We start from the raw sequence: 21296 nt of genomic DNA, 5'->3' as shown, positions 1-21296 counted from the left end.
CAGTGGGATCCCACAGTGTTCTGGCTGAACAGGGTATGGTCTGTTCCGGCCCTCTTCCGCCTGGTTCTCGCCTGCTGTTTCTGGGGAGTTTAGTAGTGGTGGTGGTGACTGGTGTGTACAGCTCAGGAGCTAGGAGTGGAACACACACACGCACGCTGTTGCCACGGCAGCACTAGTGAAAGCTGCATCTCATTTAGTATCCCAATTGGCACCCTATTCCCTTTATAGTGCACTTCTTTTGACCAGAGCCCTATGACCCCTGGTCAAAAGTAGTGCACTACATAGTGAATAGGGGGCCATTTTGGTGGCGTCACACAGTGGGACTGCAGGGTAGTTTAACGAGCCCACCTCAATCTCTGTTGTAATTAAGGTTATGCTGCATTTATTTTAGGAGTCAGAAACGCTGCTGGCTACATGTTGATGAAGGATGCTGATTTAATATAGCACAGAGGGGTGTCTCTGGAACACCAGGCGGAAACATAGCTACCCTTTTTCATGATTCCTTTTGTATACGAACCCACTACATTGTCCGTCTTTCTGTGACCATTTGAAATGTTTGGATTCTTTCTGATTGTAATGTGATTTGCTATTTTAAAATATTTGTTTGCGGTTCTAGATCCACCTGAAGAAGCGTGAGCTGGAGAACACCAAGCTGAGTGCAGAGCTGCAGATGCTGAAGGCTGTGGATGTAAACAAGGAGAACACCATCGCTCAGTTCAAAGAGGAGGTGGGACGCCTCCGCTCCTGCCTCACTGAGAAGGAGAAACAACACAAGGAGGTCTTGGCCCAGGCCTCCCCCTTGGTAAGAATCATGATCTTATCATGGCAGCCTCTCAGATCCCTACTTTGGACCAGTGCACTATATAGGTGGTAGGGAATATGGACCGCACACATACAAGAGACTAGAGGCAACACCGTCAAAACCGCAGAGCAGCGCCCATGGAGCCGTCCTTGCTCAAAGGCACAATGGCAGTGGGCAGACTTGGGATTCGAACTCACAACAAATGTTAATTCCGAGTATGATTTGTTCATCCATACCTGTGTGTATGTGAGAGAGAGAGATGTGCATGTATTGACCTTTCTCCCCTGGTGTCCCTGTGTATGTATTGACCTTTCTCCCCTGGTGTCCCTGTGCATCTATTGACCTTTCTCCCCTGGTGTCACTGTGCATCTATTGACCTTTCTCCCCTGGTGTCCCTGTGTATGTATTGACCTTTCTCCCCTGGTGTCCCTGTGCATCTATTGACCTTTCTCCCCTGGTGTCCCTGTGCATCTATTGACCTTTCTCCCCTGGTGTCACTGTGCATCTATTGACCTTTCTCCCCTGGTGTCCCTGTGTATGTATTGACCTTTCTCCCCTGGTGTCCCTGTGCATCTATTGACCTTTCTCCCCTGGTGTCCCTGTGCATCTATTGACCTTTCTCCCATGGTGTCCCTGTGCATGTATTGACCTTTTCTCCCCTGGTGTCCCTGTGCATCTATTGACCTTTCTCCCCTGGTGTCCCTGTGCATCTATTGACCTTTCTCCCCTGGTGTCACTGTGCATCTATTGACCTTTCTCCCCTGGTGTCCCTGTGCAGAGTGAGCTGAAGGCCATGAAGGAACAGCTTCGTCAGAAGGAAGAGCAGCTTCAGGCCAAACAGCAGCAGGCCTCCATGTTGTCTGCTGAACTGAGGGACGCGTCCAGCGCCCGCGACCGCACCATGGCTGACCTGTACCGCATGAGGCTGGAGTCAGACGCCCTGCAGCAGGGGAAGCAGGAGGCCCTGGCCCAGTGTAGCCGTCTGGAGTGCCTGGTGAAACAGATGAAGAATGACGCCCAGCAGGAGGCGGTAAGGAGGATGCTTGATTTCAATGCATTTGGCTGCGTCCCAAATGGCTCCCTATTTAGTGCTCTTCTTTTGACCAGGAGCCATAGGGCTGTTTGGATTTGGGATGTATACTTAGTTTGCACTCGATTTAGCTTGGAGATTGAACTTTTGGGACGATTCCATTTGTCTCGTTATACTGGACAAACTAAATCAAGTGCAGCTGATATATTTGACAGACTAGTGTCCTGTCCAGGAGGTGTCCTGGTACATCAAGCTGCCTCACTACAGTAACAGGAGATAGACTAGTGTCCTGTCCGGGGGGTGTACTGGTACATCAAGCTGCCTCACTACAGTAACAGGAGATAGACTAGTGTCCTGTCCAGGAAGTGTACTGGTACATCAAGCTGCCTCACTACAGAAACAGGAGATAGACTAGTGTCCTGTCCAGGAAGTGTACTGGTACATCAAGCTGCCTCACTACAGAAACAGGAGATAGACTAGTGTCCTGTCCAGGAAGTGTACTGGTACATCAAGCTGCCTCACTACAGAAACAGGAGATAGACTAGTGTCCTGTCCAGGAAGTGTACTGGTACATCAAGTAACCTCACTCTAAAAATAACTGGTGACTAAGCTCCTGTTCTGGATCGGACAAGGTTTACTTGCTCCAATATTTGACAGGTCTGACGTTAACATGAGGTGGCCATCACTGTCCCTCTGTGTGTTGTGTTGTGGGAGCAGCAGGCTAAGTCTGAGGTGTGCAGGGTGGAGGATGAGGCAGGGGCTGACCCAGCCACCGTGGCTGAGCTGCAGAGAGAGGTGGAGGATGAGGCAGGTGCTGACCCAGCCACCGTGGCTGAGCTGCAGAGAGAGGTGGAGGACCTGAAGCTCCGGCTGCACATGGCTGCAGAACACTATAAGGAGAAGTACAAGGAGTGTCAGAGGCTGCAGAGACAGGTGGTCAAGCTCTCTGAACAACCTGGGGTGAGTGATATACACACATACACACACACACACACAGGCATGGATGCACAGACACACACACACACACACACACACACACACACACACACACACACACTCATCAACATGTGTCTTCATATTGTTTGTGTCTAGGAGCTGAGGAAGAACCCAGCAGCTGAGGCCATGGCCGTCCCTCTGTCTGTCAGTCCAGACATCTCTGTTCCAGGTACACACACATTCCCCTCACATATTACTACCAGTGACAAACCCGGAATTAAAACATGTCCTCCTTTGTTGTAAACCTGTCAGGTCTGGTTTACATGTTAAATCTTTGATTTAAAATCTATTGAACATAGTTGAATTAGGGGTCAAAATAATACTTCCATCAGACAAGATGTGCATTTGATCCCAGAGGACAAGACTTGGAAGCGTTAACTAAAACACTTTAACTAAAACACTAAAACACTTTAACTTGATGTTAAACCTATTGATGGGTTAGTAACGGTCTGTTCTGTCTGTCCCCCAGGGAGTCCAGGTTCTGCTGACCCCATGCTGGAGGCCATCATCCAGGAGAAACTCAAAGGTTTCAGCAGAGAGGCGTCCGACAGGAGCGACAAGTACAGGAAATGCAAACAGATGCTGAGTGTAAGAACTATTCTTGGCTTCCTGTCTGGTGTGTTCCTCATCATATTGTCACCAGTTATTGCATAGTCGACCAGAGCAACAAATCAATCTAAAAATATATCTATCATAAAATGTAGAAAGAGACCACTGTTTCCCCAAAGGTGATACCGTGACAGTTTTTCCTCACTTTGAAGAGGTTCTGGTTTGAATAGGAACAGTCGGTGACCAGAGTGTTGTCTCTCTAGGAGAAGGAGAGTAGCTGCATGTTGTGACCAGAGTGTTGTTGTCTCTCTAGGAGGAGAAGGAGAGTAGATACATGTTGTGACCAGAGTGTTGTTGTCTCTCTAGGAGGAGAAGGAGAGTAGCTACATGTTGTGACCAGAGTGTTGTCTCTCTAGGAGGAGAAGGAGAGTAGCTACATGTTGTGACCAGAGTGTTGTCTCTCTAGGAGGAGAAGGAGAGTAGCTACATGTTGTGACCAGAGTGTTGTCTCTCTAGGAGGAGAAGGAGAGTAGATACATGTTGTGACTAGAGTGTTGTTGTCTCTCTAGGAGGAGAAGGAGAGTAGCTACATGTTGTGACCAGAGTGTTGTCTCTCTAGGAGGAGGAGGAGAGTAGCTACATGTTGTGACCAGAGTGTTGTTGTCTCTCTAGGAGGAGAAGGAGAGTAGATACATGTTGTGACCAGAGTGTTGTCTCTCTAGGAGGAGAAGGAGAGTAGCTACATGTTGTGACCAGAGTGTTGTCTCTCTAGGAGGAGGAGGAGAGTAGCTACATGTTGTGACCAGAGTGTTGTTGTCTCTCTAGGAGGAGAAGGAGAGTAGCTACATGTTGTGACCAGAGTGTTGTCTCTCTAGGAGGAGAAGGAGAGTAGATACATGTTGTGACCAGAGTGTTGTCTCTCTAGGAGAAGGAGAGTAGATACATGTTGTGACCAGAGTGTTGTCTCTCTAGGAGGAGAAGGAGAGTAGCTACATGTTGTGACCAGAGTGTTGTCTCTAGGAGGAGAAGGAGAGTAGCTACATGTTGTGACCAGAGTGTTGTCTCTCTAGGAGGAGAAGGAGAGTAGCTACATGTTGTGACCAGAGTGTTGTCTCTAGGAGGAGAAGGAGAGTAGCTACATGTTGTGACCAGAGTGTTGTCTCTCTAGGAGGAGAAGGAGAGTAGCTACATGTTGTGACTAGAGTGTTGTCTCTCTAGGAGGAGAAGGAGAGTAGCTACATGTTGTGACCAGAGTGTTGTCTATCTAGGAGGAGAAGGAGAGTAGCTACATGTTGTGACTAGAGTGTTGTCTCTCTAGGAGGAGAAGGAGAGTAGCTACATGTTGTGACCAGAGTGTTGTTGTCTCTAGGAGGAGAAGGAGAGTAGCTACATGTTGTGACCAGAGTGTTGTTGTCTCTAGGAGGAGAAGGAGAGTAGCTACATGTTGTGACCAGAGTGTTGTTGTCTCTCTAGGAGGAGAAGGAGAGTAGCTACATGTTGTGACCAGAGTGTTGTTGTCTCTCTAGGAGGAGAAGGAGAGTAGCTACATGTTGTGACCAGAGTGTTGTTGTCTCTCTAGGAGGAGAAGGAGAGTAGCTACATGTTGTGACCAGAGTGTTGTCTCTCTAGGAGGAGAAGGAGAGTAGCTACATGTTGTGACCAGAGTGTTGTCTCTCTAGGAGGAGAAGGAGAGTAGCTACATGTTGTGACCAGAGTGTTGTTGTCTCTAGGAGGAGAAGGAGTGTAGCTACATGTTGTGACCAGAGTGTTGTCTCTCTAGGAGGAGAAGGAGAGTAGATGTGTGTTGTCTCTCTAGGAGAAGGAGAGTAGCTACATGTTGTGACCAGAGTGTTGTCTCTCTAGGAGAAGGAGAGTAGCTACATGTTGTGACCAGAGTGTTGTTGTCTCTCTAGGAGGAGAAGGAGAGTAGCTACATGTTGTGACCAGAGTGTTGTTGTCTCTAGGAGGAGAAGGAGAGTAGCTACATGTTGTGACCAGAGTGTTGTCTCTCTAGGAGAAGGAGAGTAGATACATGTTGTGACCAGAGTGTTGTCTCTCTAGGAGGAGAAGGAGAGTAGCTACATGTTGTGACCAGAGTATTGTCTCTCTAGGAGGAGAAGGAGAGTAGCTACATGTTGTGACCAGAGTGTTGTCTCTCTAGGAGGAGAAGGAGAGTAGCTACATGTTGTGACCAGAGTGTTGTCTCTCTAGGAGGAGAAGGAGAGTAGCTACATGTTGTGACCAGAGTGTTGTTGTCTCTCTAGGAGGAGAAGGAGAGTAGCTACATGTTGTGACCAGAGTGTTGTTGTCTCTCTAGGAGGAGAAGGAGAGTAGATACATGTTGTGACCAGAGTGTTGTTGTCTCTCTAGGAGGAGAAGGAGAGTAGATACATGTTGTGACCAGAGTGTTGTCTCTCTAGGAGGAGAAGGAGAGTAGCTACATGTTGTGACCAGAGTGTTGTCTCTCTAGGAGGAGAAGGAGAGTAGATACATGTTGTGACCAGAGTGTTGTTGTCTCTCTAGGAGGAGAAGGAGAGTAGATACATGTTGTGACCAGAGTGTCGTCTCTCTAGGAGGAGAAGGAGAGTAGCTACATGTTGTGACCAGAGTGTTGTCTCTCTAGGAGGAGAAGGAGAGTAGCTACATGTTGTGACTAGAGTGTTGTTGTCTCTAGGAGGAGAAGGAGAGTAGCTACATGTTGTGACCAGAGTGTTGTCTCTCTAGGAGGAGAAGGAGAGTAGCTACATGTTGTGACCAGAGTGTTGTTGTCTCTCTAGGAGGAGAAGGAGAGTAGCTACATGTTGTGACTAGAGTGTTGTTGTCTCTCTAGGAGGAGGAGAGTAGCTACATGTTGTGACCAGAGTGTTGTCTCTAGGAGGAGAAGGAGAGTAGCTACATGTTGTGACCAGAGTGTTGTTGTCTCTCTAGGAGGAGAAGGAGAGTAGCTACATGTTGTGACCAGAGTGTTGTTGTCTCTCTAGGAGGAGAAGGAGAGTAGCTACATGTTGTGACTAGAGTGTTGTCTCTCTAGGAGGAGAAGGACAGTAGCTGCATGTTGTGACCAGAGTGTTGTTGTCTCTCTAGGAGGAGAAGGAGAGTAGCTACATGTTGTGACCAGAGTGTTGTTGTCTCTCTAGGAGGAGAAGGAGAGTAGCTACATGTTGTGACCAGAGTGTTGTCTCTCTAGGAGGAGAAGGAGAGTAGATACATGTTGTGACCAGAGTGTTGTTGTCTCTCTAGGAGGAGAAGGAGAGTAGATACATGTTGTGACCAGAGTGTTGTCTCTCTAGGAGGAGAAGGAGAGTAGATACATGTTGTGACCAGAGTGTTGTTGTCTCTCTAGGAGGAGAAGGAGAGTAGATACATGTTGTGACCAGAGTGTTGTTGTCTCTCTAGGAGGAGAAGGAGAGTAGCTACATGTTGTGTCCAGAGTGTTGTCTCTCTAGGAGGAGAAGGAGAGTAGCTACATGTTGTGACCAGAGTGTTGTCTCTCTAGGAGGAGAAGGAGAGTAGCTACATGTTGTGACCAGAGTGTTGTCTCTCTAGGAGAAGGAGAGTAGCTACATGTTGTGACCAGAGTGTTGTTGTCTCTCTAGGAGGAGAAGGAGAGTAGCTACATGTTGTGACCAGAGTGTTGTTGTCTCTCTAGGAGGAGAAGGAGAGTAGCTACATGTTGTGACCAGAGTTTTGTCTCTCTAGGAGGAGAAGGAGCGTAGCTACATGTTGTGACCAGAGTGTTGTTGTCTCTCTAGGAGGAGAAGGAGAGTAGCTACATGTTGTGACCAGAGTGTTGTTGTCTCTAGGAGGAGAAGGAGAGTAGCTACATGTTGTGACCAGAGTGTTGTCTCTCTAGGAGGAGAAGGAGAGTAGATACATGTTGTGACCAGAGTGTTGTCTCTCTAGGAGGAGAAGGAGAGTAGCTACATGTTGTGACCAGAGTGTTGTTGTCTCTCTAGGAGGAGAAGGAGAGTAGCTACATGTTGTGACCAGAGTGTTGTTGTCTCTCTAGGAGGAGAAGGAGAGTAGATACATGTTGTGACCAGAGTGTTGTTGTCTCTCTAGGAGGAGAAGGAGAGTAGATACATGTTGTGACCAGAGTGTTGTCTCTCTAGGAGGAGAAGGAGAGTAGCTACATGTTGTGACCAGAGTGTTGTCTCTCTAGGAGGAGAAGGAGAGTAGCTACATGTTGTGACCAGAGTGTTGTTGTCTCTCTAGGAGGAGAAGGAGAGTAGCTACATGTTGTGACTAGAGTGTTGTTGTCTCTCTAGGAGGAGGAGAGTAGCTACATGTTGTGACCAGAGTGTTGTCTCTAGGAGGAGAAGGAGAGTAGCTACATGTTGTGACCAGAGTGTTGTTGTCTCTCTAGGAGGAGAAGGAGAGTAGCTACATGTTGTGACCAGAGTGTTGTTGTCTCTCTAGGAGGAGAAGGAGAGTAGCTACATGTTGTGACTAGAGTGTTGTCTCTCTAGGAGGAGAAGGACAGTAGCTGCATGTTGTGACCAGAGTGTTGTTGTCTCTCTAGGAGGAGAAGGAGAGTAGCTACATGTTGTGACCAGAGTGTTGTTGTCTCTCTAGGAGGAGAAGGAGAGTAGCTACATGTTGTGACCAGAGTGTTGTCTCTCTAGGAGGAGAAGGAGAGTAGCTACATGTTGTGACCAGAGTGTTGTTGTCTCTCTAGGAGGAGAAGGAGAGTAGATACATGTTGTGACCAGAGTGTTGTTGTCTCTCTAGGAGGAGAAGGAGAGTAGATACATGTTGTGACCAGAGTGTTGTTGTCTCTCTAGGAGGAGAAGGAGAGTAGCTACATGTTGTGACTAGAGTGTTGTTGTCTCTCTAGGAGGAGAAGGAGAGTAGCTACATGTTGTGACCAGAGTGTTGTCTCTCTAGGAGGAGAAGGAGAGTAGCTACATGTTGTGACCAGAGTGTTGTCTCTCTAGGAGGAGAAGGAGAGTAGATACATGTTGTGACTAGAGTGTTGTTGTCTCTCTAGGAGGAGAAGGAGAGTAGATACATGTTGTGACCAGAGTGTTGTCTCTCTAGGAGGAGAAGGAGAGTAGATACATGTTGTGACCAGAGTGTTGTCTTTCTAGGAGGAGAAGGAGAGTAGCTACATGTTGTGACCAGAGTGTTGTCTCTCTAGGAGGAGAAGGAGAGTAGATACATGTTGTGACCAGAGTGTTGTTGTCTCTCTAGGAGGAGAAGGAGAGTAGATACATGTTGTGACCAGAGTGTTGTTGTCTCTCTAGGAGGAGAAGGAGAGTAGATACATGTTGTGACCAGAGTGTTGTCTCTCTAGGAGGAGAAGGAGAGTAGATACATGTTGTGACCAGAGTGTTGTCTCTCTAGGAGGAGAAGGAGAGTAGCTACATGTTGTGACCAGAGTGTTGTCTCTCTAGGAGGAGAAGGAGAGTAGCTACATGTTGTGACCAGAGTGTTGTTGTCTCTCTAGGAGGAGAAGGAGAGTAGCTACATGTTGTGACCAGAGTGTTGTTGTCTCTAGGAGGAGAAGGAGAGTAGATACATGTTGTGACCAGAGTGTTGTCTCTCTAGGAGGAGAAGGAGAGTAGCTACATGTTGTGACCAGAGTGTTGTCTCTCTAGGAGGAGAAGGAGAGTAGCTACATGTTGTGACCAGAGTGTTGTCTCTCTAGGAGGAGAAGGAGAGTAGATACATGTTGTGACCAGAGTGTTGTCTCTCTAGGAGGAGAAGGAGAGTAGCTACATGTTGTGACCAGAGTGTTGTCTCTCTAGGAGGAGAAGGAGAGTAGCTACATGTTGTGACCAGAGTGTTGTCTCTCTAGGAGGAGAAGGAGAGTAGCTACATGTTGTGACCAGAGTGTTGTCTCTCTAGGAGAAGGAGAGTAGCTACATGTTGTGACCAGAGTGTTGTCTCTCTAGGAGAAGGAGAGTAGCTACATGTTGTGACCAGAGTGTTGTCTCTCTAGGAGGAGAAGGAGAGTAGCTACATGTTGTGACCAGAGTGTTGTCTATCTAGGAGAAGGAGAGTAGCTACATGTTGTGACCAGAGTGTTGTCTATCTAGGAGGAGAAGGAGCGTAGCTGCATGTTTGCTGATGAGCTGGCCAAGATGGAGGTGAAGCTGAAGGAGCAGCTGAAGACCAACGGCAGCCTGAAGCTGCAGCTGGCAGCCGAGGAGGACCGCTATAAGGTAGAGCAGTACTACAGACAGGTCTGAGATCAGCTGAGGAAGACCACTACCAGGTACATTGGAGACTATGTAGAGCAGTACACAGATCTGAGATCACCAGAGGAGGATCATATAAGGTCAGTTGAGCTTCTGTTTCCTCAAACCCAAAACTGACAGGTCTGGGATCAGGCTAGGAGAATCACTACCCGGTCAGTGTAGAGCAGGGTTACAGACAGGTCTGGGACCAGGCTAGGAGAATCACTACCCGGTCAGTGTAGAGCAGGCTTGCAGACAGGTCTGGGACCAGGCTAGGAGAATCACTACCAGGTCAGTGTAGAGCAGGACTCTCCTACTCCAGTCCTGGAGAGCTAGATAGTTCAAGTGATGAGAAGCCTGGTCCCAGATCAGAATGTTTTATCCAACCTCCTCTCCCTATCATTGTCATGCCATGATATAGCCTGGTCCCAGATCTGGATGTGATGTAGCCATTTCCTCTGACTTATCATAGTCATGCCAAAGCACACACAGGTCTGGGACCAGGCTAGAATCAGAGCAGATAAATAGATATCACTCCAGTTGAAGGCCAACTCCAGGGACAGTTGTGTTGATGGGCAGAGCCTGTTCAGATGAAGGCTTTATTACTGTTTATGGGAGTTCTGGAGACCGCCAGATTCGGACTCTGAAGATGTCCCAAATGGGACCCTATCCTTATATAGTGCCCTAGACCAGGGCCCATAGGGCTTTGAACAACAGTAGTGCACTATATAGAGAATAGTGTGCGGTTTGGGGCACACCCACGGAGATAGCCAGGGACGGGGTTGGACTCTGAGGACTCCTGTTGCCTGACTAATGCATGAGTTGGCTTTGTTCAGCTCAGCGCGGATATGTTCAGTGTCTCTGTGGAAGATTTCTCAACACCCATAATCTTAAATTGATGTCTCCTCCATGTCTCCTGACTGTCTCCTCCATGTCTCCTGACTGTCTCCCTCCTACAGAGTCAGGTGGCTGAGAAGGGTCGTGCGCTGAAAGAACTGAAGGACACTCTGGCCGCTCTGATGAAGGACAAGGAGAGACTTGAGGAGGTTAGTATAGTTGTGGAAGTTAGTAAGTAGAGCAACACCACACTATAGCTTTAATTTCCCTCTATTCTAGACTTCTCTCTGAACTAAAAACACCCAAAAGGAGCAGCAATTTTCCCCTATCCTAATCTGGCTGGGTTTTAACACATCTCTAATTGGTGAAGTAAAGCAAAGTGACTTCTTATTTTCCATTCAATTACTCTGGACCACAGAGAAGTCCACATTGGGCCCGGGAAACTGCTGAAGGGTAGCTCGCTCGCGTACACATTCGTCACTAAGAGCAACAAAACGACCCAATTTGAGGTTGAGACTGTCAATTAAATTGGCGTCTGGTTCAAACTTCCAGTAAAACACAAACCTTCCATTGCCTTTGAAAATGAGAGGATATTCTTTTTTTAATGAATGACTAATTAAACTGTTTGTGAGGGAGAGAGAGAGACAGGGGAGAGAGAGAGAGAGGGGGACCGAGGGAGGGAGGGGCCGGGGGGAGGGACCGAGCGGGAGGGAGGGATTGGAGTGGAGGGAGCGAGAGCGGGATGGAGCGAGCGAGTGATGGAGCGAGAGACCAATGAAGGGAGAGGGACCGAGCGAGAGACCGATGAAGGGAGAGGGACCGAGCTGAGGGAGGGAGCGAGAGACCGATGAAGGGAGAGGGAGGGACCGAGCTGAGGGAGGGACCGAGCTGAGGGAGGGAGCGACTGAGCGGAGGAAGGGAGTGAGAGACCGATGGAGGGAGAGGGAGGGACCGAGCGGAGGGAGCGGAGGGATGGACCGAGCGGAGGGACCGAGCGGAGGGATGGACCGAGCGGAGGGAGGGAGCGGAGGGATGGACCGAGCGGAGGGAGGGAGCGGGAGGGACCGATCGGAGGGAGGGAGGGAGCGGGAGGGACCGATCGGAGGGAGGGAGGGAGCGGGAGGGACCGATCGGAGGGAGGGAGGGAGCGGGAGGGACCGATCGGAGGGAGGGAGGGAGGGAGCGGGAGGGACCGATCGGAGGGAGGGAGGGAGGGAGCGGGAGGGACCGATCGGAGGGAGGGAGGGAGGGAGCGGGAGGGACCGATCGGAGGGAGGGAGGGAGGGAGCGGGAGGGACCGATCGGAGGGAGGGAGGGAGGGAGCGGGAGGGACCGATCGGAGGGAGGGAGGGAGGGAGCGGGAGGGACCGATCGGAGGGAGGGAGGGAGGGAGCGGGAGGGACCGATCGGAGGGAGGGAGGGAGCGGGAGGGACCGAGCGGAGGGAGGGAGCGGGGGGAGGGAGGGAGCGGAGGGGACCGAGCGGAGGGAGGGAGGGACAGGGAGGGACCGAGCGGAGGGAGGGAGGGACAGGGAGGGACCGAGCGGAGGGAGAGCGACCATAGTTCTAGGAGCTGCTGTGAGGAGGTTGTGGCCAGTATTGACTCTCCTGGAGAGGAGGGACATAGAAATGTAGCTGAAGTTAGAAATGTAGCTGAAGTTAGATCTGTAGCTGGCTAACACGCTGACCACACCGAGCGTTGCAAAATAAATGTACACATACATGTTATTCAATAATTGCACCCACACTGCTCGCACGCGCCAAGGAGCGTCTGCATTGCCAAGCACTAAAATAGAAGTCAGTTCTATTTGTGACGCTGAACGCGGTGGAAGTCCTGCCTCTCCCATCTCCTCATTGGTTTATAGAAGCATATATCCATTTGCCATCTCCTCATTGGTTATACCCACGTGGGTGATTGAAAGATGAACTGAGGTCAGTCGGTCACCTTATTAGGAAAGTTAGATGCCAATCGCCATATAAGGTCCAAAGAAGAAAAAGGAGGAGAGATGACTAGAAACTATTCGGTTGACTGTTTTATGTGTGGATTAATTGTCAGAGTAGAGGACCTTGTGCATTTCAGGTAAAATAACAACTCAATGTTTATATCCCAGGACAAATTAGCTAGCAACAGCAAGCTAGCTAGCTAAATTGGCATAAATGTTTAATGCTTTTCGACCTGTCCCCAAATGAATATAATTGGTTCAGAGTTTGTTTTGATATTTCAACTTGGGTGTCGTGATCGTGCGCGTCTGGTCCGGGCATGGTGTCTGTGTTTTCTTCCCAGGACCAGCTACACTTTGAGTGACGTTTCAGACGTGGTACTTCTTAGCATCAAAAGATCATATTTACAATATATGAATACATTTCCTCCACAAGATTGCACAATTCTGTTAGAGAAAATACAAGATCAGTTATTATAAAAGATTCTCTTTCCAATCCTAAATCTATAATAATGTAATAGTGTCTGTTGTCTTGTCTGTCCCCACCAGGATCTCCAGAAGACCGATGGTGCTGGTAGGAAGACGGAGGCTGTAGTGTCAGAGGAGATAAGAATTCAGTCTGTGTTCCTGCAGTATCCCCTGCCCTACCCCCAGGATGCCCCCACTCCACTGCTGGTCCCCCAGAGCCCCACACAGCTGCACTTTGGGAACCCCTACTCCACCTCAGACGCAAGAGGTTGGTCCCCCCTCCCCTTACTAACCCTACTCCACCTCAGTCACAATTCAGTTTAATATGAGAGGTTGTCCCCCCCCTTACTAACCCTACTCCACCTCAGTCACATTTCAGTTTAATATGAGAGGTTGTCCCCCCCTTACTAACCCTACCCCACCTCAGTTAAATATGAGAGGTTGTCCCCCCCCCCCCCCCTTACTAACCCTACTCCACCTCAGTCACAATTCAGTTTAATATGAGAGGTTGGTCCCCCCCCCTTACTAACCCTACTCCACCTCAGTCACATTTCAGTTTAATATGAGAGGTTGTCCCCCCCCCCCCCCCCTTACTAACCCTACTCCACCTCAGTCACATTTCAGTTTAATATGAGAGGTTGTCCCCCCTCCCCTTACTAACCCTACTCCACCTCAGTTTAATATGAGAGGTTGTCCCTCCCCCCCCCTTACTAACCCTACTCCACCTCAGTCACATTTCAGTTTAATATGAGAGGTTGTCCCCCCCCCCCCTTACTAACCCTACTCCACCTCAGTTTAATATGAGAGGTTGTCCCCCTCCCCTTACTAACCCTACTCCACCTCAGTCACATTTCAGTTTAATATGAGAGGTTGGTCCCCCCCCTTACTAACCCTACTCCACCTCAGTTTAATATGAGAGGTTGTCCCCCCCCCTTACTAACCCTACTCCACCTCAGTTTAATATGAGAGGTTGCCCCCCCCCCCTTACTAACCCTACTCCACCTCAGTCACAATTCAGTTTAATATGAGAGGTTGGTCCCCCCCCTTACTAACCCTACTCCACCTCAGTCACATTTCAGTTTAATATGAGAGGTTGTCCCCCCCCCTTACTAACCCTACTCCACCTCAGTTTAATATGAGAGGTTGTCCCCCCCCCTTACTAACCCTACTCCACCTCAGTTTAATATGAGAGGTTGGTCCCCCCCTTACTAACCCTACTCCACCTCAGTCACATTTCAGTTTAATATCAGAGGTTGTCCCCCCCCTTACTAACCCTACTCCACCTCAGTTTAATATGAGAGGTTGTCCCCCCCCCTTACTAACCCTACTCCACCTCAGTTTAATATGAGAGATTGTCCCCCACCCTTACTAACCCTACTCCGTCCTCAGTCACATTTCAGTTTAATATGAGAGGTTGGTCCCCCCCCCTTACTAACCCTACTCCACCTCAGTCACATTTCAGTTTAATATGAGAGGTTGTCCCTCCCCCTTACTAACCCTACTCCACCTCAGTCACATTTCAGTTTAATATGAGAGGTTGTCCCCCCCCCTTACTAACCCTACTCCACCTCAGTTTAATATGAGAGGTTGTCCCCCCCCCTTACTAACCCTACTCCACCTCAGTTTAATATGAGAGGTTGGTCCCCCCCTTACTAACCCTACTCCACCTCAGTCACATTTCAGTTTAATATGAGAGGTTGCCCCCCCCCCTTACTAACCCTACTCCACCTCAGTCACATTTCAGTTTAATATGAGAGGTTGTCCCCCCCCCCCCCCCCCTTACTAACCCTACTCCACCTCAGTTTAATATGAGAGGTTGTCCCCCCCCCCCCCTTACTAACCCTACTCCACCTCAGTCACATTTCAGTTTAATATGAGAGGTTGTCCCCCCCTCCCCCTTACTAACCCTACTCCACCTCAGTTTAATATGAGAGGTTGGTCCCCCCCCCTCCTTACTAACCCTACTCCACCTCAGTTTAATATGAGAGGTTGGTCCCCTCCCCTTACTAACCCTACTCCACCTGTTTAATATGAGAGGTTGGTGGCTCCCGTGTTGTCCCTTGCATACATATCTATTTCCCTTCTAACTCAATTCACATTCATTCAATTGCTATTCATTTCATGTGTAATTTATTGTACCTTGTACCTGAAATGATTCAATATGCTTACATAGGATATAGAAATGCCGGTAACTTTCCCAGGTTTTCCAGCAATCCTGGCTGAAGGATTCCTGGATTTCCTGATTCTGAGAATCATCCAACTGGGAATTCTGGGAATTTTGAGAAAGCGGATTTTGTCAACCTTAATATGCTTACATTCCTTTTGACCCTCTCTTCTCCATCACTCTAGACGGAGCGGACGGGGAGTTCTCTGATGACCTGCTTCCCCGCCTTCCCCCTGTGGGCCCCCCCTCCTGGGATAGTAACGTGGTCTGCATCCAGCCAGCACGCAACCTCAGCCGGCCCGACGGCCTGGAGGACCCAGAGGAGCAGCAGAACAACAACAACAATGTGAGTCAGCTAGTCTGAAAACAACCACGGTAGTCAGCTAGTCTGAAAACAACCACGGTAGTCAGCTAGTCTGAAAACAACCACGGTAGTCAGCTAGTCTGAAAACAACCACGGTAGTCAGCTAGTCTGAAAACAACCACGGTAGTCAGCTAGTCTGAAAACAACCACGGTAGTCAGCTAGTCTGAAAACAACCACGGTAGTCAGCTAGTCTGAAAACAACCACAGTAGTCAGCTAGTCTGAAAACAACCACGGTAGTCAGCTAGTCTGAAAACAACCACGGTAGTCAGCTAGTCTGAAAACAACAACGGTAGTCAGCTAGTCTGAAAACAACCACGCTAGTCAGCTAGTCTGAAAACAACAACGGTAGTCAGCTAGTCTGAAAACAACCACGGTAGTCAGCTAGTCTGAAAACAACCACGGTAGTCAGCTAGTCTGAAAACAACCACGGTAGTCAGCTAGTCTGAAAACAACCACGGTAGTCAGCTAGTCTGAAAACAACCACGGTAGTCAGCTAGTCTGGAAACAACCACGGTAGTCAGCTAGTCTGGAAACAACCACGGTAGTCAGCTAGTCTGGAAACAACCACGGTAGTCAGCTAGTCTGAAAACAACCACGCTAGTCAGCTAGTCTGGAAACAACCACGGTAGTCAGCTAGTCTGAAAACAACCACAGTAGTCAGCTAGTCTGGAAACAACCACGGTAGTCAGCTAGTCTGAAAACAACCACGCTAGTCAGCTAGTCTGGAAACAACCACGCTAGTCAGCTAGTCTGGAAACAACCACGGTAGTCAGCTAGTCTGGAAACAACCACGGTAGTCAGCTAGTCTGAAAACAACCACGGTAGTCAGCTAGTCTGAAAACAACCACGGTAGTCAGCTAGTCTGGAAACAACCACAGTAGTCAGCTAGTCTGAAAACAACCACGGTAGTCAGCTAGTCTGGAAACAACCACGGTAGTCAGCTAGTCTGAAAACAACCACGGTAGTCAGCTAGTCTGGAAACAACCACGCTAGTCAGCTAGTCTGGAAACAACCACGGTAGTCAGCTAGTCTGGAAACAACCACGGTAGTCAGCTAGTCTGAAAACAACCACGGTAGTCAGCTAGTCTGAAAACAACCACGGTAGTCAGCTAGTCTGAAAACAACCACGGTAGTCAGCTAGTCTGAAAACAACCACGGTAGTCAGCTAGTCTGGAAACAACCACGGTAGTCAGCTAGTCTGAAAACAACCACGGTAGTCAGCTAGTCTGGAAACAACCACAGTAGTCAGCTAGTCTGAAAACAACCACGGTAGTCAGCTAGTCTGAAAACAACGGTAGTCAGCTAGTCTGAAAACAACAACCGGTAGTCATCTAGTCTGAAAACAACCACAGTAGTCAGCTAGTCTGAAAACAACCACAGTAGTCAGCTAGTCTGAAAACAACAACCGGTAGTCATCTAGTCTGAAAACAACAACGGTAGTCAGCTAGTCTGAAAACAACCACGGTAGTTAGCTAGTCTGAAAACAACCACGGTAGTCAACCACGGTAGTCAGCTAGTCTGAAAACAACAACGGTAGTCAGCTAGTCTGAAAACAACAACCGGTAGTCATCTAGTCTGAAAACAACACCGGTAGTCAGCTAGTCTGAAAACAACCACGGTAGTCAGCTAGTCTGAAAACAACAACGGTAGTCAGCTAGTCTGAAAACAACCACGGTAGTCAGCTAGTCTGAAAACAACCACGGTAGTCAGCTAGTCTGAAAACAACCACGGTAGTCAGCTAGTCTGAAAACAACAACGGTAGTCAGCTAGTCTGAAAACAACCACGGTAGTCAGCTAGTCTGAAAACAACCACGGTAGTCAGCTAGTCTGAAAACAACAACGATAGTCAGCTAGTCTGAAAACAACAACCGGTAGTCAGCTAGTCTGAAAACAACAACCGGTAGTCATCTAGTCTGAAAACAACACCGGTAGTCAGCTAGTCTGAAAACAACAACCGGTAGTCAGCTAGTCTGAAAACAACCACGGTAGTCAGCTAGTCTGACAACAACAACCGGTAGTCAGCTAGTCTGAAAACAACCACGGTAGTCAGCTAGTCTGACAACAACAACCGGTAGTCAGCTAGTCTGAAAACAACCACGGTAGTCAGCTAGTCTGAAAACAACAACCGGTAGTCAGCTAGTCTGACAACAACACCGGTAGTCAGCTAGTCTGAAAACAACAACCGGTAGTCAGCTAGTCTGAAAACAACCACGGTAGTCAGCTAGTCTGAAAACAACAACCGGTAGTCAGCTAGTCTGAAAACAACCACGGTAGTCAGCTAGTCTGAAAACAACAACCGGTAGTCAGCTAGTCTGACAACAACACCGGTAGTCAGCTAGTCTGAAAACAACAACCGGTAGTCAGCTAGTCTGAAAACAACCACGGTAGTCAGCTAGTCTGACAACAACAACGCTAGTCAGCTAGTCTGAAAACAACACCGGTAGTCAGCTAGTCTGACAACAACAACGCTAGTCTGAAAACAACCACGGTAGTCAGCTAGTCTGAAAACAACCACGGTAGTCAGCTAGTCTGCCTTAAAGCTAGACCAGAGGAGGCTGGTGAGGGGAGGCTCCTAGTAATAACTGGAGTTGAATAAAGTGTACGTTATGAAAGCATGTTTGATTTGATACTGTTACCTTTATTCCAGCCGTTACAGCTGTTCTCTGATTTAAGTGACACCAGCCTCCACTGAGGTTCACTCCACAATATGTTGCATCATACACAGTGGGAGGATTATTTCTGAAGTAGTTTTCTACCCTCCACCACAGGGCAATGCCAATGAACAGCCTGCAGCAACTACTGAACCCCACAGCCCATTCTTAAATGATGGACAGACTCCCCTTGGCTTCGAGTCCAGGTAACACACACACACACACACACACACACACACACACACACACACACACACACACACACACACACACACACACACACACATTGAAGGCCTGAGCTCCCCAAAATGCATTGAAATTGGTCTCTCACCCCAGCACAGCAGCTTCCCAGCTCCAACCTGTGTAAAGTCTTTGTTCTGAAATGTAGGTGTTAACATGAGTGGCCCAGCTAGTGGCCCACCCACGCAGAGTAGACCCCCTGACAGATGGTCTTTATTAGCCTGTTAGCTGTCCTGCTCTGCTCCCTCTGCCAACATCATCACTTGGCTGCTCATTAACACAACACCCTCTCAATACCTTCTCTCTCTGTTGCTCTCTCAATACCTTCTCTCTGTTGCTCTCTCAATACCTTCTCTCTGTTGCTCTCTTAATACCTTCTCTCTCTGTTGCTCTCTCAATACCTTCTCTCCCTGTTGCTCTCTCAATACCTCTCTCTGTTGCTGTCTCAATACCTTCTCTCTCTGTTGCTCTCTCAATACCTTCTCTCTCAATACCTTCTCTCTCTGTTGCTCTCTCAATACCTTCTCTCTCTGTTGCTCTCTCAATACCTTCTCTCTCTGTTGCTGTCTCAATACCTTCTCTCCCTGTTGCTCTCTCAATACCGTCTCTCCCTGTTGCTCTCTCAATACCGTCTCTCCCTGTTGCTCTCTCAATACCTCTCTCTGTTGCTCTCTCAATACCGTCTCTCTCTGTTGCTCTCTCAATACCGTCTCTCTCTGTTGCTCTCTCAATACCTTCTCTCTCTGTTGCTCTCTCAATACCTTCTCTCTCTGTTGCTCTCTCAATACCTCTCTCTGTTGCTGTCTCAATACCGTCTCTCCCTGTTGCTCTCTCAATACCGTCTCTCTCTGTTGCTCTCTCAATACCTTCTCTCCCTGTTGCTCTCTCAATACCTTCTCTCCCTGTTGCTCTCTCAATACCGTCTCTCCCTGTTGCTCTCTCAATACCGTCTCTCCCTGTTGCTCTCTCAATACCTCTCTCTGTTGCTCTCTCAATACCGTCTCTCTCTGTTGCTCTCTCAATACCGTCTCTCCCTGTTGCTCTCTCAATACCTTCTCTCCCTGTTGCTCTCGCAATACCTTCTCTCCCTGTTGCTCTCGCAATACCTCTCCCTGTTGCTCTCTCAATACCTTCTCTCCCTGTTGCTCTCTCAATACCTTCTCTCCCTGTTGCTCTCTCAATACCTTCTCTCTCTGTTGCTCTCTCAATACTTTCTCTCTCAATACCGTCTCTCTCTGTTGCTCTCTCAATACCTTCTCTCCCTGTTGCTCTCTCAATACCTTCTCTCCCTGTTGCTCTCTCAATACCTTCTCTCCCTGTTGCTCTCTCAATACCTTCTCTCTCTGTTGCTCTCTCAATACCTTCTCTCCCTGTTGCTCTCGCAATACCTTCTCTCCCTGTTGCTCTCGCAATACCTTCTCTCCCTGTTGCTCTCGCAATACCTTCTCTCCCTGTTGCTCTCGCAATACCTTCTCAATACCTTCTCTCCCTGTTGCTCTCTCAATACCTTCTCAATACCTTCTCTCTCTGTTGCTCTCGCAATACCTTCTCTCCCTGTTGCTCTCGCAATACCTTCTCTCCCTGTTGCTCTCGCAATACCTTCTCTCCCTGTTGCTCTCTCAATACCTTCTCAATACCTTCTCTCTCTGTTGCTCTCGCAATACCTTCTCTCTCTGTTGCTCTCGCAATACCTTCTCTCCCTGTTGCTCTCTCAATACCTTCTCAATACCTTCTCTCCCTGTTGCTCTCTCAATACCTTCTCTCTGTTGCTCTCTCAATACCTTCTCTCTCTGTTGCTCTCTCAATACCTTCTCTCTGTTGCTCTCTCAATACCTTCTCTCTCTGTTGCTCTCTCAATACCTTCTCTCTGTTGCTCTCTCAATACTTTCTCTCTGTTGCTCTCTCAATACCTTCTCTCCCTGTTGCTCTCTCAATACTTTCTCTCCCTGTTGCTCTCTCAATACCTTCTCTCCCTGTTGCTCTCTCAATACCTTCTCTCCCTGTTGCTCTCTCAATACCTTCTCTCCCTGTTGCTCTCTCAATACCTTCTCTCCCTGTTGCTCTCTCAATACCTTCTCTCCCTGTTGCTCTCTCAATACCTTCTCTCTGTTGCTCTCTCAATACCTTCTCTCTGTTGCTCTCTCAATACCTTCTCTCTGTTGCTCTCTCAATACCTTCTCTCTGTTGCTCTCTCAATACCTTCTCTCCCTGTTGCTCTCTCAATACCTTCTCTCTCTGTTGCTCTCTCAATACCTTCTCTCTGTTGCTCTCTCAATACCTTCTCTCCCTGTTGCTCTCTCAATACCTTCTCTCCCTGTTGCTCTCTCAATACCTTCTCTCTCTGTTGCTCTCTCAATACCTTCTCTCTGTTGCTCTCTCAATACCTTCTCTCTCTGTTGCTCTCTCAATACCTTCTCTCTGTTGCTCTCTCAATACCTTCTCTCTGTTGCTCTCTCAATACCTTCTCTCCCTGTTGCTCTCTCAATACCTTCTCTCTGTTGCTCTCTCAATACCTTCTCTCTCTGTTGCTCTCTCAATACCTTCTCTCTCTGTTGCTCTCTCAATACCTTCTCTCTCTGTTGCTCTCTCAATACCTTCTCAATACCTTCTCTCTGTTGCTCTCTCAATACCTTCTCAATACCTTCTCTCCCTGTTGCTCTCTCAATACCTTCTCTCCCTGTTGCTCTCTCAATACCTTCTCTCTCTGTTGCTCTCTCAATACCTTCTCTCTGTTGCTCTCTCAATACCTTCTCTCTCTGTTGCTCTCTCAATACCTTCTCTCTGTTGCTCTCTCAATACCTTCTCTCTGTTGCTCTCTCAATACCTTCTCTCCCTGTTGCTCTCTCAATACCTTCTCTCTGTTGCTCTCTCAATACCTTCTCTCTCTGTTGCTCTCTCAATACCTTCTCTCTCTGTTGCTCTCTCAATACCTTCTCTCTCTGTTGCTCTCTCAATACCTTCTCAATACCTTCTCTCTGTTGCTCTCTCAATACCTTCTCAATACCTTCTCTCTGTTGCTCTCTCAATACCTTCTCTCTCTGTTGCTCTCTCAATACCTTCTCTCTGTTGCT

At 48.4% G+C, this 21296-nt stretch overlaps 1 protein-coding gene across 2 annotated transcripts in view; it reads left to right on the top strand.

The window, feature by feature from the left end:
- The window catches only part of tax1bp1b (Tax1 (human T-cell leukemia virus type I) binding protein 1b), a 38344-nt gene that overhangs the window by 15703 nt on the left and 1345 nt on the right, over nucleotides 1-21296 (top strand). The window contains exons 7-16 of one of the 2 annotated variants that reach the window (XM_055904344.1): nucleotides 617-802; nucleotides 1581-1832; nucleotides 2550-2792; nucleotides 2925-2997; nucleotides 3298-3416; nucleotides 9419-9544; nucleotides 10519-10605; nucleotides 12886-13072; nucleotides 15154-15314; nucleotides 18103-18191. In XM_055904344.1, coding sequence (XP_055760319.1) covers nucleotides 617-802; nucleotides 1581-1832; nucleotides 2550-2792; nucleotides 2925-2997; nucleotides 3298-3416; nucleotides 9419-9544; nucleotides 10519-10605; nucleotides 12886-13072; nucleotides 15154-15314; nucleotides 18103-18191 — 1523 coding nt within the window. The remainder of the gene's footprint in view (nucleotides 1-616; nucleotides 803-1580; nucleotides 1833-2549; nucleotides 2793-2924; nucleotides 2998-3297; nucleotides 3417-9418; nucleotides 9545-10518; nucleotides 10606-12885; nucleotides 13073-15153; nucleotides 15315-18102; nucleotides 18192-21296) is intronic. The other variant, XM_055904345.1, reaches the window with a different exon arrangement.

This window comes from Salvelinus fontinalis, chromosome 38 (genome assembly GCF_029448725.1).
Source record: "Salvelinus fontinalis isolate EN_2023a chromosome 38, ASM2944872v1, whole genome shotgun sequence".
In the NCBI taxonomy this organism is placed as follows: Eukaryota; Metazoa; Chordata; class Actinopteri; order Salmoniformes; family Salmonidae; genus Salvelinus; species Salvelinus fontinalis.
The sequence above is the reverse complement of the archived record's forward strand: the minus strand, read 5'-3'. Positions and strand labels throughout refer to the sequence as shown.